This window comes from Myotis nattereri, assembly GCF_964212035.1.
Source record: "Myotis nattereri genome assembly, chromosome: 9".
NCBI lineage: Eukaryota > Metazoa > Chordata > Mammalia > Chiroptera > Vespertilionidae > Myotis > Myotis nattereri.
The window spans coordinates 73,081,837-73,107,822 of record NC_138084.1 but is presented as its reverse complement, the minus strand read 5'-3'; the positions used below and the strand labels follow the sequence as shown (position 1 = coordinate 73,107,822).

General features: G+C 40.1%; 1 protein-coding gene across 1 annotated transcript; it reads right to left on the bottom strand.

Moving 5' to 3' along the window:
* Positions 1–5,968: 5,968 nt before the first annotated feature.
* LOC308525568 (caspase-13-like) lies at positions 5,969–23,671 on the bottom strand (the record flags this gene model as incomplete). Its single annotated transcript, XM_081100344.1, has 9 exons — positions 5,969–6,468; positions 8,913–9,022; positions 10,557–10,700; positions 11,554–11,788; positions 12,966–13,139; positions 13,993–14,099; positions 20,293–20,559; positions 21,264–21,346; positions 23,565–23,671. 9 exons carry the CDS (start codon positions 23,669–23,671, stop codon positions 6,370–6,372), a joined length of 1,326 nt encoding a protein of 441 aa, XP_080956470.1. The 3' UTR covers positions 5,969–6,369.
* Between the last annotated feature and the right edge of the window lie 2,315 nt (positions 23,672–25,986).

Below are 25,986 nucleotides of genomic sequence, written 5' to 3'. Positions count from 1 at the left end.
GTGCTCTTCTGCTTCAACTTTGGCCCGATCATTGTCATTCTCATCTTAACCCTATAGCCAAAGTGACCTTCATAAATATAACTCTGATAATTAAATTTATTCTTTTTCTCATAATTTCCTAATAGCTTCCTACCTTACAGTAAAAGTGAAAGCTATTTTATAGTAATGGCACCTTGTATGTTTGGGATCTTGGTCACCTCTCTGATCTCATGTCCTAACTTTTCCTTATGTCGTTTGCCCTAGGATTCCAGCCATATTAATTTCCTTGCTACTCCTCAAACATGCCAAGCACATTATTTTATTTTTTTATTTTTTATTTTTTTTGTTAATCCTCACCTGAGTATGTATTTTCCATTGATTTTTTTTCTCTAGAGAGAGTGGAAGGGAAGGGGAGAGACTAAGAGAGAGAAACATCCATGTGAGAGAGACACATCGATTATTTGCTTCCTGTATACACCCTAACTGGAGCAGGAGATCGAGCCCAATACCAAGGTACATGCCCTTGACTGGAATTGAACCCATGACCCTTCAGTCCACAAGCCAACGGTCTAACCACTGAGCAAAACCAGCTAGAGCACAAGCACATTCTTATCTCAGGGCATTCCTACTTGCTTTCACTCTTTCTGGAATGCTCTCCCTTAATATAGCTCATGGCTGGCTCTCTCCCTTTATTCATTTTTTTTCTGATGATAAATTATGTGTTTATTTTATTTCTGGTTATTATCTTTCTCTTTCTTATTAGACTACATGTTTTCATGAGGACAGGGGCTTTGTTTTATTTTCTTTTAGATGGTCAATGTCTGATGTAGAGTCAGGTGCTTTTTTGTTGTTTCTGTTTAATATTGCTTTCATTGGTTTCTTTGGAGAGAGAGAGATAAGAGAGAGAAACATTGATCAGTTACTTCCCTTATGTGCCCTAACCAGGGTTTGAACCATAACCCAGGTATGTGCCCTGACTGGGAATCAAACCTGTGACCTTTTGGTTCACAGGATGACATTCCAACCAACTGAGCCTCCAGGGCTGGGCTAGAGTCAGCTTTTGATGTTTTGTTTTTTAATTTAAGGTTGATTGAATGAATGGATCTTTTGATGATTATGTGCATTGTAAAGGGTTCTTCCCCTCATTTCTGCAGCTTTCTATTTTTTCTATCTACCATCTATGAATTCATTTTTATTTATTGCTTAAGTTTTATTGATGTATAATTCTATATAATAAAAGCCTAGTGACCCAAATGGCAGAACAACCAAAACGACCAGACCAGAACAACCAGAGATCAAAATGACTGCTGCCACTCACCCTGGCTGCCCCACCCCCCAGTGGGCACACCCACCATGATTTGGGGCATGGCTGGCCTGAAAACCCTTCACCAGGGCTGGCCCTGCCCCCCAGCAGGGATTCCCCACCCTGATTGGGGGTGCAGCCAGCCTGCAAACTTCCTGAGGCCCCACACCCTGGCCAGTCCCGCTCCCCAGCAGAGACCACCACCCTGATCCAGAAGCCCCATCTGGGCAGGCTGGCTGGCCCCTATCCATGCACTGGGCCTCTATCCTATATAATAAAAGGTTAATATGCAAATTGACTCTAATGGCAGAATGACCAGAACAACTGCTTGATCAGTCACTATGAGGTACACTGATCACCTCCGGGTCCCTTTCCCCAGCTGGCAGGCTCTGATTGCCCAATGGCAAACAAGGAACTGGGGATGTGGGAGGGAAGTAGATGGTGCCAGGCCAAGGCCCCCGACCCACCAGTAGCCCCACAGACAGAGAGCAACCTGTGGTGGGGGCAGGGCCAGTGAGCAGGTGGAAGAGCCTACCTCTTGGTTCTTCCCCCCAGCCAGCAGCCTCTGATCACCCAATGGCAAATGGGGAACTGGGGGTGGGTGGTGGCGGGGGGAGGGGCTGGCTGCAGGCAGCTGGGGAAGTTGGCCCTGATTGCAGGCCAGGCCTAGGGACCATATCCCTGTACGGATTTTGTGTGCCGAGCCTCTAGTTTATATATAAAACATTGCATTTATTTAATGTGAATTTTGTGATGAGTTTAGAAATATACCTACACTCATGGTACCATCACCACAAAGTCTAACATTGTACACACAGCTCTAAAATTTTATATTCAATTTATTCATCTGTTTCTTTAGACAATGTGCTTTCTGAATCTTGGTGAAAATTTTCCCTACATAAATATCATTAGTATATTTTACTATAACTTGTCTCCTAATAACTTGAAAGATTTACTTTTTACATTTAGGTCTTTACTCTATCTGGTATATTTTTTTTTTGTATGGCTTCAGGTACAAAATGTGTGTGTGTGTGTGTGTGTGTGTGTGTGTGTTTCCATAAAATAATATCTTGAATCACTCATTATTTTACCTCTGCAACATGACATAGTTTATGTTGTTCATTTCCAGCCTTTGTATGATTTTCTGTGTATCTATTTGTCTACCCATGTACCAACTGGATTTCATGAGTTGCGTTCAGGCCATCTCCCAACCACTTTTTAATTATTTTTTCTTTGATAGTCTTAGTACCTGACCTTTTAAACAAAGAGTACAAATAATGTGTCAAGTTCAATAAAATACCTGGTTAGATTTTCTTTGCCATTCTGTTGTGTTTGTAGATTAATTTGGGTAGAAAAAATGATAAAAGTATCAGAACAATAAAATGACCAGAATGATCGGTTGCTATGACACCCACTGCAACCAGTGAACCACCCTGATCGGAAGGTGGGGCTGGCCAGCCAACCTCCTGTGGCCCCTCCCCCAAGCCTGCCCCACCCCTAATCGCATGCCTCATCCCAATCAGCTCGCAGCCCCTCCCCTGGCCGGATCTGCCCCTGCATGTGTGTGTGTTTTTTCCAACTGTGTGCTGATGTGTGAAAATCTTTATGTTATTGGATTTTTGATATTATCTCACACTAGTAGAATGAATTCTCTATAATATGTGTTTTTGGATCATTGTGATGTGTCTCATTTTTCAACACAGACAATTAAGTACAGAAATATAGACATTATGAATCTTTGGAGTGTAAGTTAAGCATTGCAATTCAAAAATCAGTTAAATCTTACAATTTAGAACTCTTATAGTTTCTGTTTTTCATGGCTTTGCAGAGACAATGCAAAACAGTGGTCAATAATTCAGATTCTAGAGAAAGTCAAATTGGCAAGTCATTTAAACTCTATATTCTTTTGTTTTATTATAGGTTGAATGGAGATATTGATAGTAATTACTTTATAAGGTTGCTGTGATGGTTAAATTGATTTCTTATATATAGAATTCTTTACAGTAATCAAAATATAGAATTAATATTATTTTAACAATGTTAAATATTAGTATTAACAATTACGTTAATAAGTATTAACAATTATGGTTATATTAGAAACTGAGAGCATCATATGTTAATTCAGTTCAGCTAAGTACTCAAATATTCAACATTCTATGTGTATATAACAGAAGTTGTACATATTCTTAGTAGTTCTGATAGCCATGGAGCCAAAATTCCTCTACCAATATTCACCTTTCCAGAAATTTTAATATTCTCTCTCCCGTTGCTGACACTCCCTATTCTCTTTCCATTTTTTATCTGATGATATTTGTATTTCTATACAAATACAGTAAGGTTGTCCCATTTTAAACCAAATGCCAAATTAATTTTTTTAATATGTTTTATTGATTTTTTACAGAGAGGAAGAGAGAGGGATAGGAGTTAGAAACATCGATGAGAGAGAAACATCAATCAGCTGCCTCCTGCGCACCCCGCACTGGGAATGTGCCCGCAACCCAGTTACATGCCCTTGACCGGAAGCGAACCTGGGACTCTTCAGCCCGCAGGCCGACGCCCTATCCACTGAGCCAAACCGGTTAGGGTGAAATGCCTAATTATTTAAGACAATTTTGAAGAGCTTGTTAGAGAATAAAATTTTCCTGAAGTTTGGATATATGCAAACATCTGGAAAGAAAATAATAAGAAAGTGAATGAACCGATAGAAAGATACATGGGAATAATTTGCTGAAATAGTAGTTTACTGAGGAAAATTATTATCTGAATCTATGATGTTGGTTAAATAATAAAGTAGAAAACTTCTCTGAACCAACTAAAGTATGGGTTTGATGGGTATAGAACTGAGAAGCTGATCAATTTACAGTTCTTGTGTTCCATCTAGGCACCATCTTTCACCTCACTGCTGAGGGAAAGTCAAGGCCAGCTCTTGTCACTCAGTGAAATGCGGATACAGTGGGGCCTTGACTTACGAGTGTCCCAACTAACGAGTTTTTTGGGATACCAGTTGTCACTCGGCTGATTTTTTGCTTTGAGTTGACCCAGTAATTTGAGTTAATGAGCTCCTTAACGAGCTCCTTAATGAGCTCGGTCTCAGAACAAATTAAACTCATAAGTCAAGATCCCACTGTATTCTATGAGTCCTAAGTTAGAAAATCCAGTTAGCTTACTCCACTTCATTTTTCATTCACCCACCATTTTAATTGAAATTCTAGACTCTATTAAAGACCCAAAGACACAGTTTATGTGTTTTGATTTTTATTTAAATACAAATGGTTAAATAGGTGTGCCATACTGGTAAAGGTGATTCTAGAAGTTGGTAAAGAAGGGCAGGACTGCCTGTAATTCCCTGAAGAAGGAAAAAACACACACACACAAAATACAGAAGGTGAGGACAATAATTCCCAGAAGCCTTCAATCCACCCTTACCATCTTTCCTCTTTCATCCTCTTCCATGTGCTTTTGCCACTTCCTTTGACTTCTGTGACCGTTACAGTATATTCACCAAAAGCACACAGGGTAGTCTTTGTAAAATCGAATTGTTCTCATTTCTCTGTTCACAGGCACTCAAAGGGTTTCTTATCTCGCTCAGTATTAAAACTTTAGAGCATTTACCATGTGATCACCAAAGCCCAGGTGACCAGACTCATCACCATTTTCTGAATTTGTCTCTGCCACTTCCCCCAGCCCACTGCCTTTTGACAGTTCTTTAAAGATGTTAAGCACAGTTCTGCCTCAGGGCATTTGTGCTTGCTAGTCCCAGGGGTGCTGGAACATTGTTCTGCAGAGAATCACAAGGGTCACTACCCGACTCTGCCCACTCTCTGTTCTTATTTTATCACTTCAAAGGAGCCTTTCTTAAATAATCTATCTATTATAGTACAACACCCATCTCTTTCATCTTTTTAACCTCCTTTATTTTTCTTCTTAGCTCTTATCACTATCTGACATATATTTACTTGTCTGTGTATTTAGAGTCTGTCTCCACTGACTAGAGTATGAGCTTTCTGAAGCAAAAGCTTTCCATTTATTTTGTTTACTGGTATATTCCAACATTCTAGAACAGAACATGGAAAATAGCGAGTGCTTGATAAGTATTAGTCAAAGAGTTCAACCTCTAATTTGGTTATCTTATACTAATTAGGCAATGAGAGCTACTCTAATGAACTACCTATGCAATTATCCACCAGGGAATCACAAACCAGGAGTACAAGATGGTGGGTAAAGATTTAAAGTAGTGAGATAAACTTTACTATAAAATATAATTTTAATTATGCTGTTGAAAGAGATTAACAATACACTTACAATACAGTGTGATATTAAGCTGTTATGAGTGAGTAAATTATTAGCTGGGTATAAATTCATTGGACCCACTCTAAAATATATTTACCAAAACAATAAATGTGTGTTAACATGGATGCTTAAAAAGGTTTCAGATCAGTAATTAAGGATCAGAGAGCAGACTCTGACATGTACATTGAGAGAACAGTCAGAGAGCCAGAATCTGCATCAACACATGAATTACAGTCCAGGGTATATTTTATACTGTCTTGGTATCAGGAGCTCAAGGTCAATAATGTGATATCTGCACTTAAAGGACTAATATCCTGCTTCCTTCACAGTCATCTCCTCTGTTTTCTGTTTTGATTTTTGTTTTTTGTTGTTATTTGGTGTGTTTTTTTTGCTTTTCAGGACCTGAGCCAATGTTTGGTAACTCTATGTGTGTGTGTGTGTGTGTGTGTGTGTGTGTGTGTGTCTAGTGAGAGAGAGAGAGAAATATCAATTAATAATGCAAGCATGAGTACATTTATGTTTTTTTAATTACTACCCTGTGTCCTTTATTGTTTATTACTTCCTGTCTTAGTTTGACTTATCTCTTTGATTGGCTGACTGATTAATTAATTATTGAGATGAGGAGGATCCAGAGTCATATAAGTAGAGGAAAAGAATAACATTTAGCACTAAATTACATCAATAAGCAACATTAATTTGACTACGCAAGCAATTGACGGTCATTAGCCAATGAACCTCACCACCAATATCACTTTCCCATTTATTATACCTGTCAACAACCTTGATACTTTCTATTTTCAATTGCCAGGAAAGAGGTAGAAATATCTTGACATGGATAGTCGTTCAATGGTGGGCATCTGGGCTCTAACATCTGGCTTTTCGAATGATAGTTGAACCTTTTAAAAAAAAAGACATTCTAGGTGAAACGTAACTCTTATGAACTCTCAGAAAACATTTTGTACCATGAGCCAAAATATTCTGGGAATGATGGGACCAAGCCAATGTATATTCTCACTCTCTGTCACTGTTACCCTACTGTTTAGAAGTAGCGCCCCATGTCAGAATATACTCTTTATCTCAAAATAAATACTTCATGCCTAACCCAAAGCCTTTCAAAGTTCACTTTTCTATTTTGCATTTCAGATCTACAGATCTTAACTGATTCCTGGAGTCAATTCATGAGAAATGGATCTCAAAAAGTTATACCTTCAACCTCCCACATTAATCCTAAATTCAATAAGGCACAAACTCAAATATTATTCCTAAAACCTGAACTGTACAACTTTCACATCCTAAACAACAAGCTGACATCTGAAGATTTTGTCATGGACTGATAAATGAGATTCTATTGATACCATTGCAATTAACTAGTTATTAATAATAGAACAGGAGCAAGGGGAAAGGCAAGACACTTCAGGCATGTGATTTGGGCAGCTTCACCAGGAAGCTGGAATTTCACCAGCCCATTCCCTGCAGACCACTTGGGGAAGGGATCCAACTAATGGGAGATGAGTGCATGCACAAGGAGTTGGGTTTATAAGGGAAAGTGCCTGTCAGTCAAGCCTGGGGATCAATGGCTTTGGCTAGACTAGGCAGGGCCATTGCAAGCCTGCACCAATTTGGGAATACATAAGCCAGCACATAAGAAGCTCACTCTCTTCTGTGGCTCTCTTGGCTCTCATGCTTCTCTGGCTTTGTTCCTGCCCCTGTTGTCTCCATAGCTGCATGGCCCACAGCCACGTGGACCTCACACGCAATGGGCTATAACTGGAAACACAAATCAGCTAGCTTGATGCTCCATTTGACTGTGGAGCAGTCCATGGAACAGAAACTCTGGACACTGGCTTTGATTTCAGATCTGCTGAAAACAAACTGGTACTTCTTTCTTGGCAGGGCAAAGGGAAATGGGACCTTGGGAACTCAGGGGTATAATTGCACAGAAATGAAGCTTTCTATAATATATCACCTTCCCATGTGAGCCTCAGAAAATTCTCAGGATATTGCAACACACCCACTCCCACCAGCAAGTGGTGGGGATGAGGACCTCTCCCCACTGATCACACTATTTATAGACTTCTCCGAGGAATTCCCTAAAGTACAATGTCTAATTCCTATTCATCCAACAGGACTTAATTTCCAAAGTTCCCATTCACAGATACCCCAATGCACATTACAATGCAATCTTCTCCTGTTTACTAAAGTTGTGTTCCTCTTTGCTCACAGAGTACTACTGTTCTCTACAGTTTTTAATTTAAAAACACCCATACAGCCCTAGCTGGTTTGGCTCAGTGGATAGAGCATTGGCTCCAAGTGGACTAAAGGACCCTGGGTTCAAATTCAGTCAAGGCTGATCCCCAGTGGGGGGCATGTAGGAAGCAACCAATCAATGATTCTCTCTCATCATTAATGTTTTTTTCTCTCTCTCTCCCCTCTCCCTTCTTCTTCAAATCAATAAAAGTATATTTTAAAAAATAGTAAAAAATAAAACTGCTCCATATTCTTAATACCCTAAAGGGAGGAAGGTATTGATATTCATGCATTGATTTATCGAATGAATATGAATTCCTATGTGCCAGCATGTTGAGGTGTTGAGCACATTTCTGCCTTCATGAAGCTTGCATTCAAGTGAGTAAGTACAGGTAAAAACAAACAGAATATATGCCGAATGAGTGGTGGTTAGAACCCTGGCGGAAAACAAATTAGGAGGGAGGGGGGAATAAGGAATTTCGTGAGGTGGGAAAGGAATTTGGACTTCTTTTCTGGACCACTCCATTCAAAGAATACCTTCTCCCTTTTTTTTCTTTCACGTGCCCTAGATCCTTTGTGTAATGGAGCCTATCGCAATCTGTAATGACATATGTGTTTGCTGGTCTGATTGTATAGTATCCATCTCTCTCACAAAAAGGTCCCGAGTGGCCTTATGACACAATATCTCACTTACACCTGTGTCACAGGATAGCAATAATTACCAAGTTCGATAACACTCAATATATATTTACTCAATAAAGTAAGCCATACAAATCAACTCAAAATACTTTCCATTATTTTACTTAAAAAATGTATAGCTCATAACAAATAAGTGTACAGGTTATATTATTTTGTTCTATTTTGACCTCCTGCAATTTTGTGTTAAATTCTCCTCTTCCTACATCAGATGTCAACCCCTGGATAATGGAAACCAGGAACTGATCTACATTTGTTTGCCTGACAAAGCCTGACATTCTCATTTGAAATAAGAAAAATAGTAAAGTCTTCCAGTACATGCGCGCGCGCGCGCGCACACACACACACACACACACACACACACACAGGACTAGAAATGGAAGAAGAAAAAGCTTACCTTCCGAAATATTTCCTCGAGGTGCCAATGCCAGGAATACATTTGGAAGCATCTGATTAGTTGTGTGATGAAGAGAGAACCTTTACTAGGGTCTCTCCAGGACACGTTATCTGTGAAGATAAGGAGTGGTCAGACTTGGGCTGCACCCTTGAATGTTTTCTCACAGGTTTTTTGTGTTGTTGTTTTTGTTTTTTTTTTATGTAGCTTTTGTGTTTTTTAAGTATAGCTTTGGAATTAAATTGACATGTTTAGGGGAAACACATATCTCTACATTAACTAATTTTCCAAAAAGAGGAGAAAATAGTAAAAATAAAACTTGCAGAGGTTTAACTAAAGGAATAACTCGCGAGAATTTCAAGATTGCATTATATTTGTGGAACTGACTCTTACTGTGTGCTTCATGTTCATTCACTTGGTTTTGAAAAGAGGCTTGAGAGATAATTGAAATTACCCCATTTTACAGAGGAAAGAATAGATGCTCAGAGGATTAAAGAATTTCCCCACGCTTATACAGTAAGCAAGAACAAATGGCTCCCTGGTTTCCAGGTGGTTTACAGAGTGTATAGCATTCTGTCTTTCACAATATTATAAGCGAAGTGGGTGAACAAATCCAAACAAAATTGTGGTCATGGTTTCACTGGTGTATATTATATCCCAACTGACTATGTTACATACATTAAGTATATATAGCATTTTGTATGTCAATCAAACCTCCATGAGCCTGGACTGGTGTTGCTCAGTTAGAGCATGGTCTGCACACTGGAGGGTCTTGGATTCCATTCCTGGTCAAGGGCACATACCTGGGTTTCAGGTCAGATCCCTGCCCCCTGGTCATGGGGCATGTGGGAGGCTACCGATTGATGTGTCTCTGTCACATGGATGTTTCTCTCTCTCTCCCTTTCCTTTCCCTCTCCTCCCCCTCCTTTCCACTGTCTCTAAAATTAATGGAAAAAATATCTTCACTCCTTGTGTGAGGATAAAAAAAACAAAACAAAACAAAACAAAACAAAACAAAAAACCAAAACCTCCATGAAGTGGTTACAAAAGGAAAAGACTTAAAACAACAATTTGCAAAGTAGAAACATTCAAATGTTAGAGGCTTCTTAGAGGACTACCTAGAGGTCAAGGACTAAACACTGATCCCTATTAGTAGAGCTGCTAAGCCCCAGTGTATAATTTTCTACATATTTTAAAGGATCTCCTGGTCCTGCTGAGCCATGCAATGGCTCCCTCTAAAAAGCATCAAATGAGAACCATGGAGAAAAGGCGTTGGAGTTGATAATTTAAGGATGGCAGGCAGTCTCAGGATCCACTAAAACTCTATTCAAAATGCTAAATAGATTTGATAGAAAATGGAATCGAATTTGTTTTTTAAATGGTGTATGAGGAATGGGGTTCCTTGTATTAGGTTGTTTTAGTATGTGGTATACCTTTGACCATAAAGTGCTGCACTTAGAATAAAAGTACAGTTTTAAAAAGTGGAAAATATAGAAACTCTGTTTCCATAGAATAGGTCAGATAAATGTAAATTGTTTTGACAGCCCTCAAAACGTGTCTTACATCACTGCTGCAGGGAGCCCATCTCAATATTCCAGAATCATTCTGAGGTGGCACACAACCCTTGTCTGTAACCAAAAGACCTACGTGGGGTTGAGGAGCAGAAAGCGATGAAGTCCTTCTCCACGTGAGCTTTGTGAACGGCATCCTCCTCCAGGTTCTCAGGTGACTGTGAAGAGCTGTCTGTCATGGCTGCTGGAGAGTCACTGACCCACAATTCCCCACGATTTTCTGTGGAGACATTAACTTTGTGAAATCTGTGTGCCTCTATTAGTATCACTGACATTATTGTCTACCTCATTCTTTTTAAATGTTTCTCAGCAATTTCATACACACACACACACACACACATGCATACATACACACACACCAAATTCTTGCCCCACACACATACCTTGACCTCCTCTAATGTCTTTATGTGCCAATTAATAGTGGCAGCATCTTACCAGCAAATAGTGATGGCATCCGCAAACTGGAAGAACCCCTTTCCTAAGAAGAGCGAAGGACTTAAAACCTTATTTGCATAATTTCAGAGCCTAGGTACCATTTTTCAGCTAGGCTATTTCTGCTTTTTCTTCCAAACACTGCTCCAAAGCGCTAAGAGTCAATTTGAAGTCAGAAAAAAGCAAAGGAAATGTTGACAGCAATTCGAAGTGACCACATCAACCTACTCAATTCCCTTTAAATAATGCATGCGGGGAAAAGGGTGCTGCTACTATAGAACAGCCCCAATTTGCAATGAAATTCTTCTCAAGCCAGAGAATGTCAAAATGCCTGTAAGACATGTCCAAGTGAAGCTGTCATTAAAATAATCTTATTCCAAGATTTAGATATTTGTGTCCAACTTTGATTTAGGTAGTCTGAAGATCTGCTTCACAATTTACCTTTGATTAAATTGAATAGATATTTCTTAGCTGAAAAGACAATCTCTCATGATACTAACTCCCCTTGGCATTTCCCAAGAATTCAATTCACTTTATTTGCACTGAATGGGGTCTAGGATTGTTTCCCCTAAAAGCAAGACATACATCGCAATCCATTGCAAACACCTCATGCCCTTTGGATTTTCCATATCAGAACTCACCACCTCTACAGGCCTGGACAATGATGACCTTAGGTTTGTCCTTGAGACTGGGGCAGTTGCGATTGTTGAATATCCGAAAGATGGTGTCATAAGGTAGCACATCTGGGTTTTCATCGCTGTGCTGAGTCCCACAGAGTCTATCCAGGAGGCCATGGGACATGAACACCAGGAATGTACTATCTGAGGTCCTGTGCTCTGGGCGGGCAGCAAATTCCACCAGCACTTTCTCCATCTCCTGAAAAAGACCACGGAATCTTACTCTACAGGACAAGCACTAACACCAATCTGACCCCCTGTTTATGGTGAGCAGTATAAGAAACACCTGTAATGTTCCAGTCACTGTGCCCTCAGATAGTGGTTGCTCAGTGATAGGTTTCTTTTTTTTTTTTTTTCTGACAATGGAGCTGGGGGTTCAAGGACCTGCTCCTGCTAACTTTCTATGAGCTGTCCTCTTGATATATTTTATATTTGTTTATTTTAACTTATATACTTTTTTCTTTCTATCTCTGTCTTTACTCTGATTACCTAATAGAAACCTTGCATCATAAATATATCCTACCTCTTCCCTTCAACAACCCTTCCCACTGTGCTTAGAATGAAATCACACTTCTGACATATGTGTTCTCCCTCCTGTCATCCTTCCTAGGCTCTCCTTACACTGGTCTTTTTGTATATTTCATGTGTCAGTTTCATACATAGCTCACACTCTTCGTTGTAGTCATCCCTCTTGGAATGGATTGCATTCACATATTCCCAGACCTTTCTTACTGGTTGTCATCTGTCAGGTCCTATACTGTCTCCTGTAAAGGCTTTTCCTGACCGTTCCATCAAATCAATTACTCCCCACGCCCCAATTCACTCTTATGTTCTCTTTTTCTTGTTTAAAATACTTTTAACTTCATTTTCACTCTTACAGAGAGTCACGAGACACATCAAATCTCTGAAATTTTCTGTTTTTCTTTTCATATGATTGCCCCCCACCAGTAAACCTAAATCAATTTGAACTTGGAACGTCCTGCTCATTCACAGACCTACCCAATGCTGAAAATAGGCCCTGGGACCAAGTCAGGACTTAGTATTTATATGGTGAGTACATCCCTTTTAAACTTTTATTACTTTAGAATTTTCTGGGAATGTTGGGTCTGAATCCCATTCACCTCACTTTGGAAGTGAGAATTATGTGGATATACATGCCAGGCACTTTCTGTCTAGTTTCATGGAATTGAGGATATTTGGAGCCCAAAGAGGCAGAGATTTCCACTATCTAATAATTTCATTTTACAAAAACACATACTCACGTGCAGGTGCACACACAGAGAGATATGTGGCCTAAGGTTGTTAAAGTATTTGGCTATCATTATAAAGTTAGTTTGTTAGGAGGAGGTTGTATACAGTGTGTGAGGAGCCCTTACCTTGGCTGTGAGGTTCTCTTCCACAATCACACTGTAGCCAAGGCTCACAAGCAACTCTTTCATCCCTGTGATGTCAAGGTCAGCCCCTTTCCTGGGCTGAAGGTGATCAAACTCTCTATTGCATATGATGAGAGCCAGGCGAGTGCGGTCTGTTCTCTCCTTTATTGGATAGATCTGCAGGAAACAGATATGCAGTGAGTTTGACTTACCTAAATCTCTCTTAAATCTTCATGTACTAATCTCTGTTGCTTTGTTACAGGATCATGGATCTGCTCTCTCCCCTCTCCTGTACCAGAGACCCTGCCTTTTTCTTTGTAATGGATTGAACTGACAAAAGTAAGAAATGAGAATTGAAAGTGATTTAGAACTTTCAAAATATATAAAAATAAACTGAAAAATAAAAGAATGTAATTTATTTTCCAAGAGCCCAGAAGTGGACCTAGAACATATTTGGGATGCTTACTCAAGAATCTTAAGAGACTAGAACAAGTCCTACCATAACTTTCTCCTCTCTCTTCTCCACCTAGACAAATCATTCTCAGTGTTCAAGGTTCAGATCAAATTTCATAAAAACCAGGAGAATTTTCTATTGGCTCCAGCTAAAAATAAATACATCAGAGATGCTTGCCTTTGGTAACATCATTATTTCAGTATTATTTTTAACACATCAAGATAAAATGGGTTTCAGGCTTTAATTATATTTTAAGTCATGTTTTGTGTCTAGGTTTTTCAAATAGTATGAAAATAATTACTAAATATTTTAATCTATAGCTACAGCTTAATTATAATAAGTCTCAAATAGATAGAACAAATAAATGAAGAGAGAGATCTGTATTTTATCATGGGGTTGAAAGAAAATTGGAATCTGTGTGAGGCTATATGAGTTCCTCCTTGCTCAAAGCATCTATGAAAATGATTACCACTGTCCCCACCCCACCACTCTGCAATTAGTGCTTTAGGGAATCAAGTACTTTGTGAAAGCAATTGCTTCTCTCTCTGTCTCTATTTTATGGATAGAACACAGTACCTCTCCAGCCCTTTCTTGACACACTTTCAGGAACTCTTCAGGAGGACAAAGCTTGAGGGTATCTGTAGTTTCTGCTGACTCAGCTGGCCCAGTCACTTCTGGAGGAACTGCAGGATTTATCACATGACATCACATGATGTAATTTTAATATCTGCATCTGTTATCCATGATCACCTAAGACATACTGACAGAGACGGTAAGTCATGAAAAGTTCTTTAAACACTTTTAAATGTAGGAATTTTCCTTGTATCTAACCTCTAATATGAAGAAGTGTATTGTGATTGGGGAAAAAAGGAGAAATTCTTGGTAGCAGATCCACCCAAAAATGTAATACTAGATTATGATTATTAAGAGGAAAACACCTTCCTTAGTGACTTGGGTCAAATTTGGCCTTTTTGTATTCAGCTAAAATAGCTTGAGTCTTGATATTTTTTACTCTACTGCACTCACTCATCTAAGTGGACAGTTTCTTGTCACTGAGCAAGGGTATATTGAATAAATATTTAATAGAGTGCTATTCACTAGAAACACAATTAAGTCACATGTGCAATTGAATTTTTTCTAATGTTCACATCATAAAAGGAAAGAAAAACAGATGAAATTAATTTTAATAATATTTTATTTGACATAATATATTCAAACTATTATCATTTTAACATGTGTTCAAGCACTCTGTAGTCACAATGTGGCTGGTAGCTATCATATTGGACTAGAGGCCCACAAATTTTTTTTTTATTGCTTAAAATATTACAAAGGGTATTACATACGTGTCCATTTTATCCCCCCGCCCTAGACAGTCCCCTAGCCTCCCCTATCCCCCAGTGTCTTATGTCCATTGCTTATGCTTATATGCATGCATACAAGTCCTTTAGTTGATCTCTTACTGAGGCCCACAAATTTGTGCACGGGTAGGGTCTGGCTGGACCACTTTGATCAAGGCCAATTGGGCTGGCCGGCTGGCGGGGGAAGGACCGTGGGCAGTTGGCTGGCTGGCCCTGCCAGCTAGTGGAACATCCAGTGGAATTGACAATTTGCATATTAGCCATTTATTTTATAGGATGGTAGAACATCCCAAGTCTGCTCCTAATTTATACATAACACAGACACAGAAGCACACTAAGCACCTAAAAGAATCCTCAATCCTGTAACATCCAGGCATTATTTTTTTCAGGGTCCTCAGCCTGAATTCTCAACTTGTCCAGAGGAGATGGGCTTCTAGAATTCCTTTAAAATCTGTGGAGTTAGCTATGTCCAGGAGAAATGCTACTAGCCACCAGAGTACTGATTCCAGGGCCAGGGGGACAACATTTTACACAGAGATTCTAACATACACTGGATGTCCTTGCCTCCAAAGTTCTGATGAACTGACACTAAATTTTCAACCCATGTTTTAAAATGTGAGAGAATAACTCCTCCCTTTTGAAGAAGTTTGTTTCTGACTCATCCTGACCCAGTCCTTAAAGAAACCTTACTGTGTCTGTCATAGCTTGGCATCACTTGACAAATTTTGCAAGAGACTGGAAAAGTCCAGCACCCCTCCTTTCTGAGAAATGAGTAAGAATTCATAAACAGCCCTAACCGGTTTGGCTCAGCGGATGGAGCGTCGGCCTGCGAACTCAAGGGTCCCAGGTTCGATTCTGGTCAAGGGCATGTACCTTGGTTGAGGGCACATCCGCAGAGGGGAGTGTGCAGGCGGCAGCTGATCGATGTTTCTCTATCATTGATGTTTCTAACTCTCTATCCCTCTCCCTTTTTCTCTGTAAAAAATCAATAAAATATATATATTTTTTAAAATTCATAAATAATAGAGGAGAGGTTTGCCAAGATCTAATTAACAATGTTTTTGTCTAGGAACAAATCTTGATGGTTAGTTACATGAACCAATCAAGGCACTCCCTGATTTTCTTTTATTTAAAAGAAAAAGGCATTATTATCCTGTATAAATGTTTTAGTTTCTATTTTTTTCTATTTTACTCATTTATTTCCATTAGTTTTTTCATAATATTTTTAATAAACATCTTTCTAAGACATACGCTAAACACTGAAGCTCTATAGAAGCAGCAAATTGTTAGTCTCTAAGGAATCCAAGCTTTCTGAACATTTTTATAGATTAAAAAGAGGCATGCTCTCCTTTATCATTCCAGAAGATTCTGGCAATGTAAAGACACCCCGGGTCCTGGGATGTTCCCTCATTAGAGGGGATGTTTCTAAGCAAAAACCTCCTCTGTTTCCAAGCTATTTGCAACTTTGGTGAACACTCTTAACTTAAGAAACATCACCTCCTAATGACCATTGTGTGTCTATATATAATTATAGTGTTTGCAGTTAAGATTGGGAGTTATATTTCTATGTTACATCTAATAGTATGAATTAGCATGAAAACAAATCCTCTCATTACAATATAATAGATATTATAGTACAGCCTGCTGCCCTAAAGGAGTTTCTGGCAGTCTGGGAATGGAGCTGAAAGAAATGCGAGAAATACGAGTTTAGATCAACTTGAAAAAGCTCAGTTTACCTGTTACCTAAGGACACGTTCAGGAAACCCCTTCAAAGGATATAAAAAGGAAGGGACTGGTATTAGATGAGACAAAACCATATCCCTCCATGGGTAGCATTTTGAGTACTTATCACTCTGACTAAATATCAATGCTTGGTACATCGTATGTGTTTATATATGAGTTTGTTTAATAAAATAAGCAATCAAATACCTTGTATTCTTTCTATCCCCCACACAATTCCCTCAATATTATACTAGGGACCCTCAGAATTATATATATGGTATGTCCAAAAGGCCTGGCCAGGACCTTACTTGTTCTAACAGCTCATCTCACCCAGCTTCCTGGCCTGCTAGGCTTGTGGCCCTTAGTTGTCCTAGGATCACCCTGGGGACTCCATGTGCAGACAGAGCCCAGGGAACCACAGAACACATCATGACAGGATCTACCCCTGCCTCCTGCCTACCACTCTCTATCTCTGCTGATGCAGTAGTTTATCTCAGCTTGGTTTAATGCTAATGGTGATTCCTGGGGTTGCTAAAATTATTTTATAATTTCTATTATTTAAATGTGTTTTCTAGTTGCAAATATTTTATTTTTGAAAAAAAATCCAATTATTCCTACCCCATCCCAGATTAAAGAGAAAGTAATAAACCTGTACAAGGAGCAGCGTGAATATTAGTGAGAACACAGCTCAGGCCACAATCTTGGACATATACCAGACAAGCATGTCCTTCCTGCTGGGGGGAATGTCCCTTCCACCTAGAGAAGGGCTTCTTTTAAAAGCTGATACACATATATGCATAACCCATAGACACAGACACTAGTGTGGTGAAGGACTGGGGGGTAGAGGGGAAAAATGGGACATATGTAATACTTTCAGTAATAAAGAGACATTTAAAAAGGGAAAAGAAAAAAGAAACAAAAGCGTATGTGTAATTGTGAGGGCTTTATAATGTATTTAGTCTTTTATGTATTAATTTTTTATTATTATTGATGAACTCTAGTGAAACAGGAATTTTAGGGGTGAAATAGGACAAGTTTAGGAAATATTAGAACTTTTGGAAGTTGAGGGAACCATGTAGGAAGCACAGGGTTGCAGAGCAGCATAAGGTATATTTCCATAGAATAGGGGAGCTGAAAAGCTGCAACAGGCACATTTCCATAGAATGAGGGAGCTGTGAACAGAAAAGGTCTGTATTTATAAAATAAAGAGAAGGAAGCCCTTCATCCAAAAGGAGAGGAAGAAAGCCCAAAGGAAATAGGAAAACAATAGGAAATGAGATGGGGGAGAACTTCACATGTCCCAATCTTGAGCCCAGGAGTTACTATAGTAACCAGTCCAAGGGAATAGTGACCAATCAGAGGGGATATGCAGCCATTATAAGCCAGAGGGAAAGGAACTCAGTGGGATCTTTTCCCCCTCCCTACGTGGGAGTCCATTCTGTGGGGCTCTTTCCCTTTCCCCTCATGGGAGTCTGTACTTGTTCTTCAATAAATCTCCACCTTTGCCGTACCACTGTCTGTCCGTGGATTCATTCTTCAATTCCAGTGGACAAAGAACCTGGGTTCTAGTCCAAAAACTCTGTATCACTAGTATACAGGTTTGGTATTTTATTTTAAACTCTGAAGCAAGCAGAGTCCTTCACTGTTGAACTTGGGCCTGTAGACATGTAGTCTCTAGTAACATTTGTAATTCAATCTAGGTCAAACAAATAAACTAACACTCAGCAGCCTGCTACTGTATTTGGATGTATAAAACAACTCAAGCGTATTAATGCGTCCTCTGAGGTCACAGTTCATTATACTTGTCAATTTCATGGACAGGAATTAAATGTAAGGTTTTCAAGTTTTTATAAGGATCTCAATATAAAAATACACACCTTAAAAGTTTAATCCAGAAATTCTAAGAATTGGCATGAGCCAACACTTAGAGTTTTCATCCCATAGTTACTATTGAAGACAAGATTTCCATAGACAAAATATGGTCTAGTTCCCTGCTCTGCATGAGAGAGAGCCATAAGCTGTCTCTAAAATGCTGAGCCCAAGGCGACAGACTGCAGCTCATCCCGTCCTTCCCATCCAGACTGCTAGACTGAATTAACCATCAATAACTTCAAGAATGTTTTCTGGAGGAGGCTTTGTGGTGGCAGGAGTGTACATGTCAAGAACCTTTTTTTAGAAAGATCTCTCCCATTAGAGTCATTCAAATAAATCATCGAATTACCATATTCTGTGGCCCGGAAACCAATTGCCAAGTAGATGAGAGAGAGACAAAGGCATGACAGCCTGACTGAGGAGGCATCAGCTGGCAAGCAGCCAGGCGATTCCAGGTGTTGGCTTTATTAGAGTGGTTTGTCCAAGTGCCTCTAGGACTCAAGGATTATGAACTGAAAGGAATGGGGCAAGGAAGAGGAAACTTTGGCTACTATACAATTATTCTGAACCCTTATTGTTAGTTATTGATTGTCTTTAATTTGGGGGAGTGTTAAATAGAAAAAAAGGTATTAAATAAAAACAGGAAGTCACCCAGAGATGAACTTTGCTGTGTCAGTAAGCCAGGCATAGGCTTCCCCTAGTCCTGGAGAAAAAGAGGTCTTGCTTTCAAAGAACAACTTTTCCCTCTGGTTGCATTTGGGAACCATAAAAAATACCAGTGGTTGAGAGTCTGCCAGAGCTCCCATCTCGGCTGTATGGGGGACTTAGGGGCCTTAGATAGAAGGGGCAGGTTAGATGCCTGTCTGTCTTGTATCAGGGCCTCAGGAGCATGTGAGGTAGAGGTCGGGCCTTACTCAATGGTCTACAGCCTAGTTCCATGCTAGTGTGTGAAGGCAAACCCCTATTTTGTAAAACTACTGTTTGGAATTCTCTGCTATTCTTTGGACGGCCACTAATTCTGGAAAAAAAAATAACTTTGCCTTCTAGCCTGCTTGAATAATGGGGGAGATAAACTTAGCTGTCTGACCTTGTAGGCCAGAGACTAGATACACCCAATGCCATGCCAGGTGCATTTTTTAATTGGATAGAACTGTGTAGTTTTCAAGGCCGCCTCCAGCAAGCACACAAAGGGCTGGCTCTTCTATAAAAAGGGAAGTTCTGCTTGTAGTTTGCTTAGAATTTGGATTCAATTCCCTGAGCCCGCCACGGTGAATAAAGTGTAACTCCAAACTCTCAGAGCGTTGTTTGGTTCTTCTCTGTTTTTTCTGTAACAAGTGGACAACATCACTCAAAGAAAATGCAAGAGGGCAATTAAATGAAAGAGTTCACATTTAAAATCCTAGCTTTTCTGTCAGGATTGAATTTATTCTCTGAGTGCTTCACCAACATTGAAATAGTTTATTCCTCCTGGGAAGCAAACTTTTGGAGAGAAATTATAAAACTGTTCAATGACAGACTTTAAATCTTCATGTCAGATAACTATAAAAGTTTCTAGGGATTCTTAGTCTTAAGTAACTAGCTGACTAAATAACTAACTAACTAACTAAGTAAAGTGTCTTGACAGGGGGACTAGAGAATGTGGTATGAAGTTTATCAGACTGTTCTCATAAACTTCAACAACTGAGCTACCATATACTCAGGATGGGAAGTGAGTTTTAATTATTAGAAGGATTCTGAGGCTAAAGGAAGAAGAATAAAGAGTAACTAGAGAGGGGATATACAATAGTGCCACTGACTTAGAAATGGGGCCCTGAAGACAGATGTAAAGAAGTTGTCGGCAAACTATCATGACCAATGAAGAAATCCTATGTGGGTGCAAAGACAGGGGTCCTGCATGGACTTTAGTCTGAGCTGTAGACCTTACCTGAGGGCAGCCCCATCTTGTCTGCAAGATGGGAGTCGATTTTACCGATGTGACGGATACATACTTGGCTTGCCTTGGCCCCTTTCCGAGTGACTGAGTCAATCAAAGCTCGGGCCTTATCCATAACTGTGTCATTTTCACGTCTTACTTTCTCCATCTCCTCCTGGTTCAGCACTCTTTTCTCTAATAGGTCATCCAACAAGCCATTTATGGTGCCCGAGGTCACTGATTGGATAAAAACCTTCCTCTTCTCCTTCAGGACTTTGTCTGTTTGAAGCACAAGGATTCCTCAAGTCACAACAGCCTCATTTTCCTCTCAAGTCAGCAACAGGGAATAGCCTCCTTTACATTTAATTCATAAAATGTCCCTCCCCATGCATTTCAGTCATCCTGAGCTACCCACATCCCTCAATCTTCCCTCAGTGCTACCCAGGGTGCTCACTGAGAGCCTGAAGTCTCAGATGCCTCCTGTTTATTCAACTCTGCATAATAAAAGAAGGAAACAGTGAAAGCCTATTTCCCTTGGGGACAGCAGCTGCTGGTACCCATCTCATGGGGATCCTGCACCCTTTGGCAGATAATTCAGTTAAGCCTTTAAGGCCCCTTCTCTCCATCCCTTCCTCCTCGCTCCTCTTTCTTCCCTCTCCCTCAGCTCTGTTCACCCCGTTTACCTAAACATTCACAGAAGCTAATTATGGCTTCCCCAAAAGCCAGCCACTTTCAAAATTTTCCCGAAGACCTATCCTTCTAGAAAGTAAACAAACAAACAAAACAGAACAACAAAAACAAGAAAAAAAAAACCAACACTCACCGGCCATGGCTCCTCTCTCCTAGCCTTGGAGTGCAGTTTGAAACTGAAAGCATGTTCCACCTCATTTTAAGCAGGGTGTGTACACTTATTAGGAAATACCAACTGCTCATTCATATGCATGTCTTTATTTTTTCTCCAAAGTAATAATCTTATTGCTTACCTTCAGAGTGCATCAGGGTGTCTATCCTTGGAAAATTTCCTTCACCAGCACTGGGTGAGGCTGGGGTAGGAAGGGGGTGCAGCCTAGAGGATAAGAAAGTAAAGAGAAAGTATGCATTCACTTCAACTCACACACTAATGAATCTCTCATTCATTAGGGAGTGTGATGAGGAAAGCAACTCATCCTTTGGTGTCTTAGTCCATTCACAGTACTGTAACAAAATGCCACAGACTGGGTGGCTTATCAGCAAGAGGACTTTATTTCTCACAGTTCTGCATCTGGAAGCGCAAAACCAGGTGCCAGCACGGTTGGCTTGTGGTGAGGGCCCTTTACAGGGTTGCAGACTGCTGACTTCTCACCATGACCTCACCTGGCAGAAAGGGTGAGCTAGCGCTTTGGAATCTCTGTTTTAAGGGTGTGAATCCCATTCATGAGGCTTTTGCCCTCATGATCAGTTCAACTGCTCAATACCTCAAATCCTGATATTGTCACCGTGGGCCTTCGGTTTTCAACATCTGAGTATTGGAGGGACACATACATTCAATGTATAGCATTTGGAGAAGTTGAACCATTGTGATCCGTGTCCCCATCCTGCAGATCAAATAAGTCCTAGGAACTATATGTTTCTGAGAAGCAGTTCTGCTGTTAGGAGTGAAAACATTTTTCACCAGAATCAAGTATTTTCGTATCTAACACTTCCTTTTCAGATGATTCTGTTTTGTGGGTTACTGTAGAGACTAATGACTCAGATTCTGGACTCAGATGTCTGAAAGCATTTTAACCTTCCTTTTTTGGGCAAGGTATTGAATTTTCCCATGCTTTTGGTTCCTCGGTTGGTAAAACAAGTAACAGTACATACCTACACACCTTTGAACATTAAGTGAATGTAAATGTGGAAATTGCATAGCACATCGTGAGCACACAATGTTATTATTTGTTATTAATATTGTTTTAATTTAAATATTTCTAAATTAAATAGCCAAGGTTAGTTATTTGCAGGTTATCTAGTTAAATTTCTCTCTTGTGAGAATCCTCCTCCATCTCATTCATTCATTCAGTCACTTAGCATATATATCTGGGTGGCCTACTCCATGTTAGACACCGCTCTAGGCTCCAGGCGTTCAGTCAACACAGCCAATGGTCCCTTGCCTCATGGCTTCACATTCAAGGCGAGAAGAGAAAGGTGAAACCAATATGTGACTGGGACAGTGTGAGAGTGAGGTAAGTGCTAAGGAGAAATTAATTAAGAAAGCGATAGGTGAAATATGGAGGATGTTAAAACCCAAGACAGAGGAGCTCAGGAAGGCCTAGAGAGTCACTGCTCTTTGCAAGCACGTGTTTGATTGCTCGTCCCGAAATAAACTCAACATAACCGATTTATTTCGTAGATATGGTTGATGGAAGATGGACTAATAACAAAATGCCTATTAGTCTTTCAAAGTTACCGATTTATTTACTAAAAATACTGATGGGAATATTACCTTGGCTTCTTAAGAGAATAGTAACACAGAGTTACTAAAACATTCAGTGTGTGTATGTATGAGCATGCATACATGCAGGAAATATCTAAATTAAATGTGAGCTATAATATTACTGTTTACTATTAAAAGCAAACTTATATTTTGACACGTAGACCACCAGTTCCTTGTTGTGATGCAGCCTATTTGTTAACTTTATTTTTTCATTAGAATAAAATCCACCGTATAAATTTTAATGTAAGACTTTTCTCAGTGTGTTTTCATTTTTACGTTGCTCCTTACCCAATCCAGTATGCAGCACAACCTTGTGATTTTTGCCACAGGGAGGCTTGTTGTAGGGAAGAAAGCAGAAATTGCATGTATATCGCTTCCTGTATATATTTATACTTATTCATTTATTTCTGAAATGCCTTAAGGATTTCACATGAGGGTTCTCTACAAGCCAGGGCCAAACACCAATGAGTAGAAAGATGCTGAGGTAGCATTTCAGCCCCAGCCGGCCCTACCCTACAGTGGGGACCCTCACCCCAATCAGGAATGTGGCTGGCCTGCAAATCCCTCATCTTGGCCATGCCCTCCAGTGGAGAGCCCCAGCCCAATTAGGGGTTTGGTCATCCTTAAAACCCCTCAATGCTCCTCCCCCCAGCTGGCTCCTCCCCCTAGTGGGGACCCCACCCCTATCCAGAACCCTATCAGGGCAGGCTGGCTAGCCCCCAACCAAGCCTCTCTCCTATATAATAAAAGGTCAATATGCAAATTGATCCTAATGGCAGAATGAATGACCAGAATGACTGCTCAACCAGTCAGTGTGAGGTGCACTGACCATCCCTCGATCTCTTTCCCCGGCGGCAGGCTCTGATCATCCAATGGCGAACAGGGAACCAGGGATGGGTGGCAGGGGACGCAGGTGGTGCCAGGCCAAGGTCCCATATCCATCAGTCACCCCACACACAGAGAGCAACAGGTGGCAGGGGTGGGCCTGACAAGCCTGTGGAATGGATGACTTCTTGGTTACTCCCACCTGCTGGCAGGCTCCCATTACCTGATGGCAAACCTGCAACTGAGGGTGGATGATGGTGGGGGGAGGGGCTGGCTGCGAGCAGCCAGGGAAGATGGCCCTGATCACAGGGCAGGCCTAGGGACCGCACCTGCTTACAAATTTCATGGGCTGGGACAGTAGTTTATATATAAAACATTGCATTTATATAATGTAAATCTTTTCATGAGTTTTGAAATATACCTACATTCATGGTACCATCACCACAAAGTCTAACATTGTACACAATGCTCTAAAATTTTATATTCAATTTATTCATCTGTTTTTTTTTAGGAAATGTGCTTTCTGAATTTTGTTGAAAATTTTCCCTAGCAAAATACCATAAATATATTTTTCTATATTTTTTCTCCTAATAACTTGAAAGATTTTCTATTTACATTTAGGTCTTTACTACATCTGGTATATTCTCTTGTGTATGGCTTCAGGTACAATATGTGTGTGTGTGTGTGTTTGTGTGTGTGTGTTTCTATAAAATAATATCTTGAATCACTCATTATTTTACCTCTGCAACATGACATATTTTATATTGTTCATTTTCAGCCTTTGTATGATTTTCTGTGTATCTATTTGTCTACCCACGTGCCAACTGGATTTCATGATTTGTGTTCAGGCAATCTCCCAACCACTTTTTAATTATTTTTTCTTAGATAGCCTTACTACTTGACCTTCTAAACAAAGAGTAAAAATAACTTTTAAGGTTCAAAAAAAATACCTGGTTAGATTTTCTTTGGTATTCTGTTGTGTTTATAGATTAATTTGGGCAGAAAATTAAAAACCTTACATTTATTTGTCTTCTTATTAATGATGTGGCATATCCCTCATGCTAGTTAAATTTTCGTCTATGTCACTCAATAATTTCTTAAAATAGTTCCCCATATATGCCTTGTAACTATTTGTTTAAAATTTTCGTTAAGTACCTTGTAAGATTTGTTGCTCTTGCAAATAGAAACTTAAAAAGCAAAATAATTTCTACTTGTATGTCTTTTGAATATAAAGTGGTATTAATGTTATATATTTATCAAAATTCTTGCAAATGTGGGGAATTTATTATTAATTTTGTGAGGTTTCAATAAGGAACTCTGATCAAGATGGTGGCATAAGTAAATGTGGTACTCAAATCCTCCCACAACCACGTCAAAACTGCTACTAACTACAGAACAAGGATCATTCAGAGCCACCTGAAATCTAGCTGAATGAATATCCTACAGCTAGGGATTTAAAGAAGCCACATCAAGACTGGTAGGAGGAGGAGAGACACAGAACAAGCTGGTCGCATTCCCACATACAACAGATATAAATTGGGAGGATATCTGTTCTGCAGAGGTCCCCGCTGAGAAGCAAGGGGTCCCATCCACATACTAAGACCTGCAGCCCAGGATTCCAGTGGCAAGAGGAGAGATTTCAATTATTTCTGGCTATGAAGACCAGTGGAGATTGTGGCTGAATGAGATGGAGGGCTTCTGGAGTCCCAAGAAGTTCTTTTTAAAGAGACTATGAGTAGCCCTACTTGGGCTCATTTGTTCTGAATTCCCGCACTGGGACAACAGATTGAAAATCACTAGGGACATACAGGAAGGAAATGAATTATCTGGCATCAGAATGAGAAGTAGCAGGCAGCTTTCTGCCAGAAGTGCTGGCAGAGGACATTGTTCCTTTTCTGAGACCCCTTCCAGAGAGACTGCAGGCAGCATACCTGGATCTCCATCAACCTAACCTGTCTCACGCTGTCTGCCCTGCCCTGGTGATTCCCTTTACCTTACCACACTCAACTTGAGGCCCCACCTCCCCATGTCATTTCCAGTGGCTTTTTCATAAATGTGTCCTCTCTTGCCTCACGCTTCAGACACTCCTAAAAAATCTCAAATAAGCAGCATCAGGCCTCTGCACACACTGTACCACTTTCTATGTGGCCCCGGACCCAGGAATAGCAGTAGCTAGCCTTGGTTCACATGTGCCCTTTCTTGAGAACCTTCAAGCCAGGCACTAGTAACAATCATTTGCAGACTGTACTGTAGCATGTGCTGGGTGGCCCAAGGAAGGGCAGACACGGTCACTGATTTTAAAGCTCCTGGGAGACCCTAAAGCCAGTGTATGCAGCGAAAAAGCTTCAGACTACATTGGATTACAGCCCTGAACTCCATAAAGGACTCAATCACCAGCAGACTTAGTGAGCACCAAAGCCTCACTG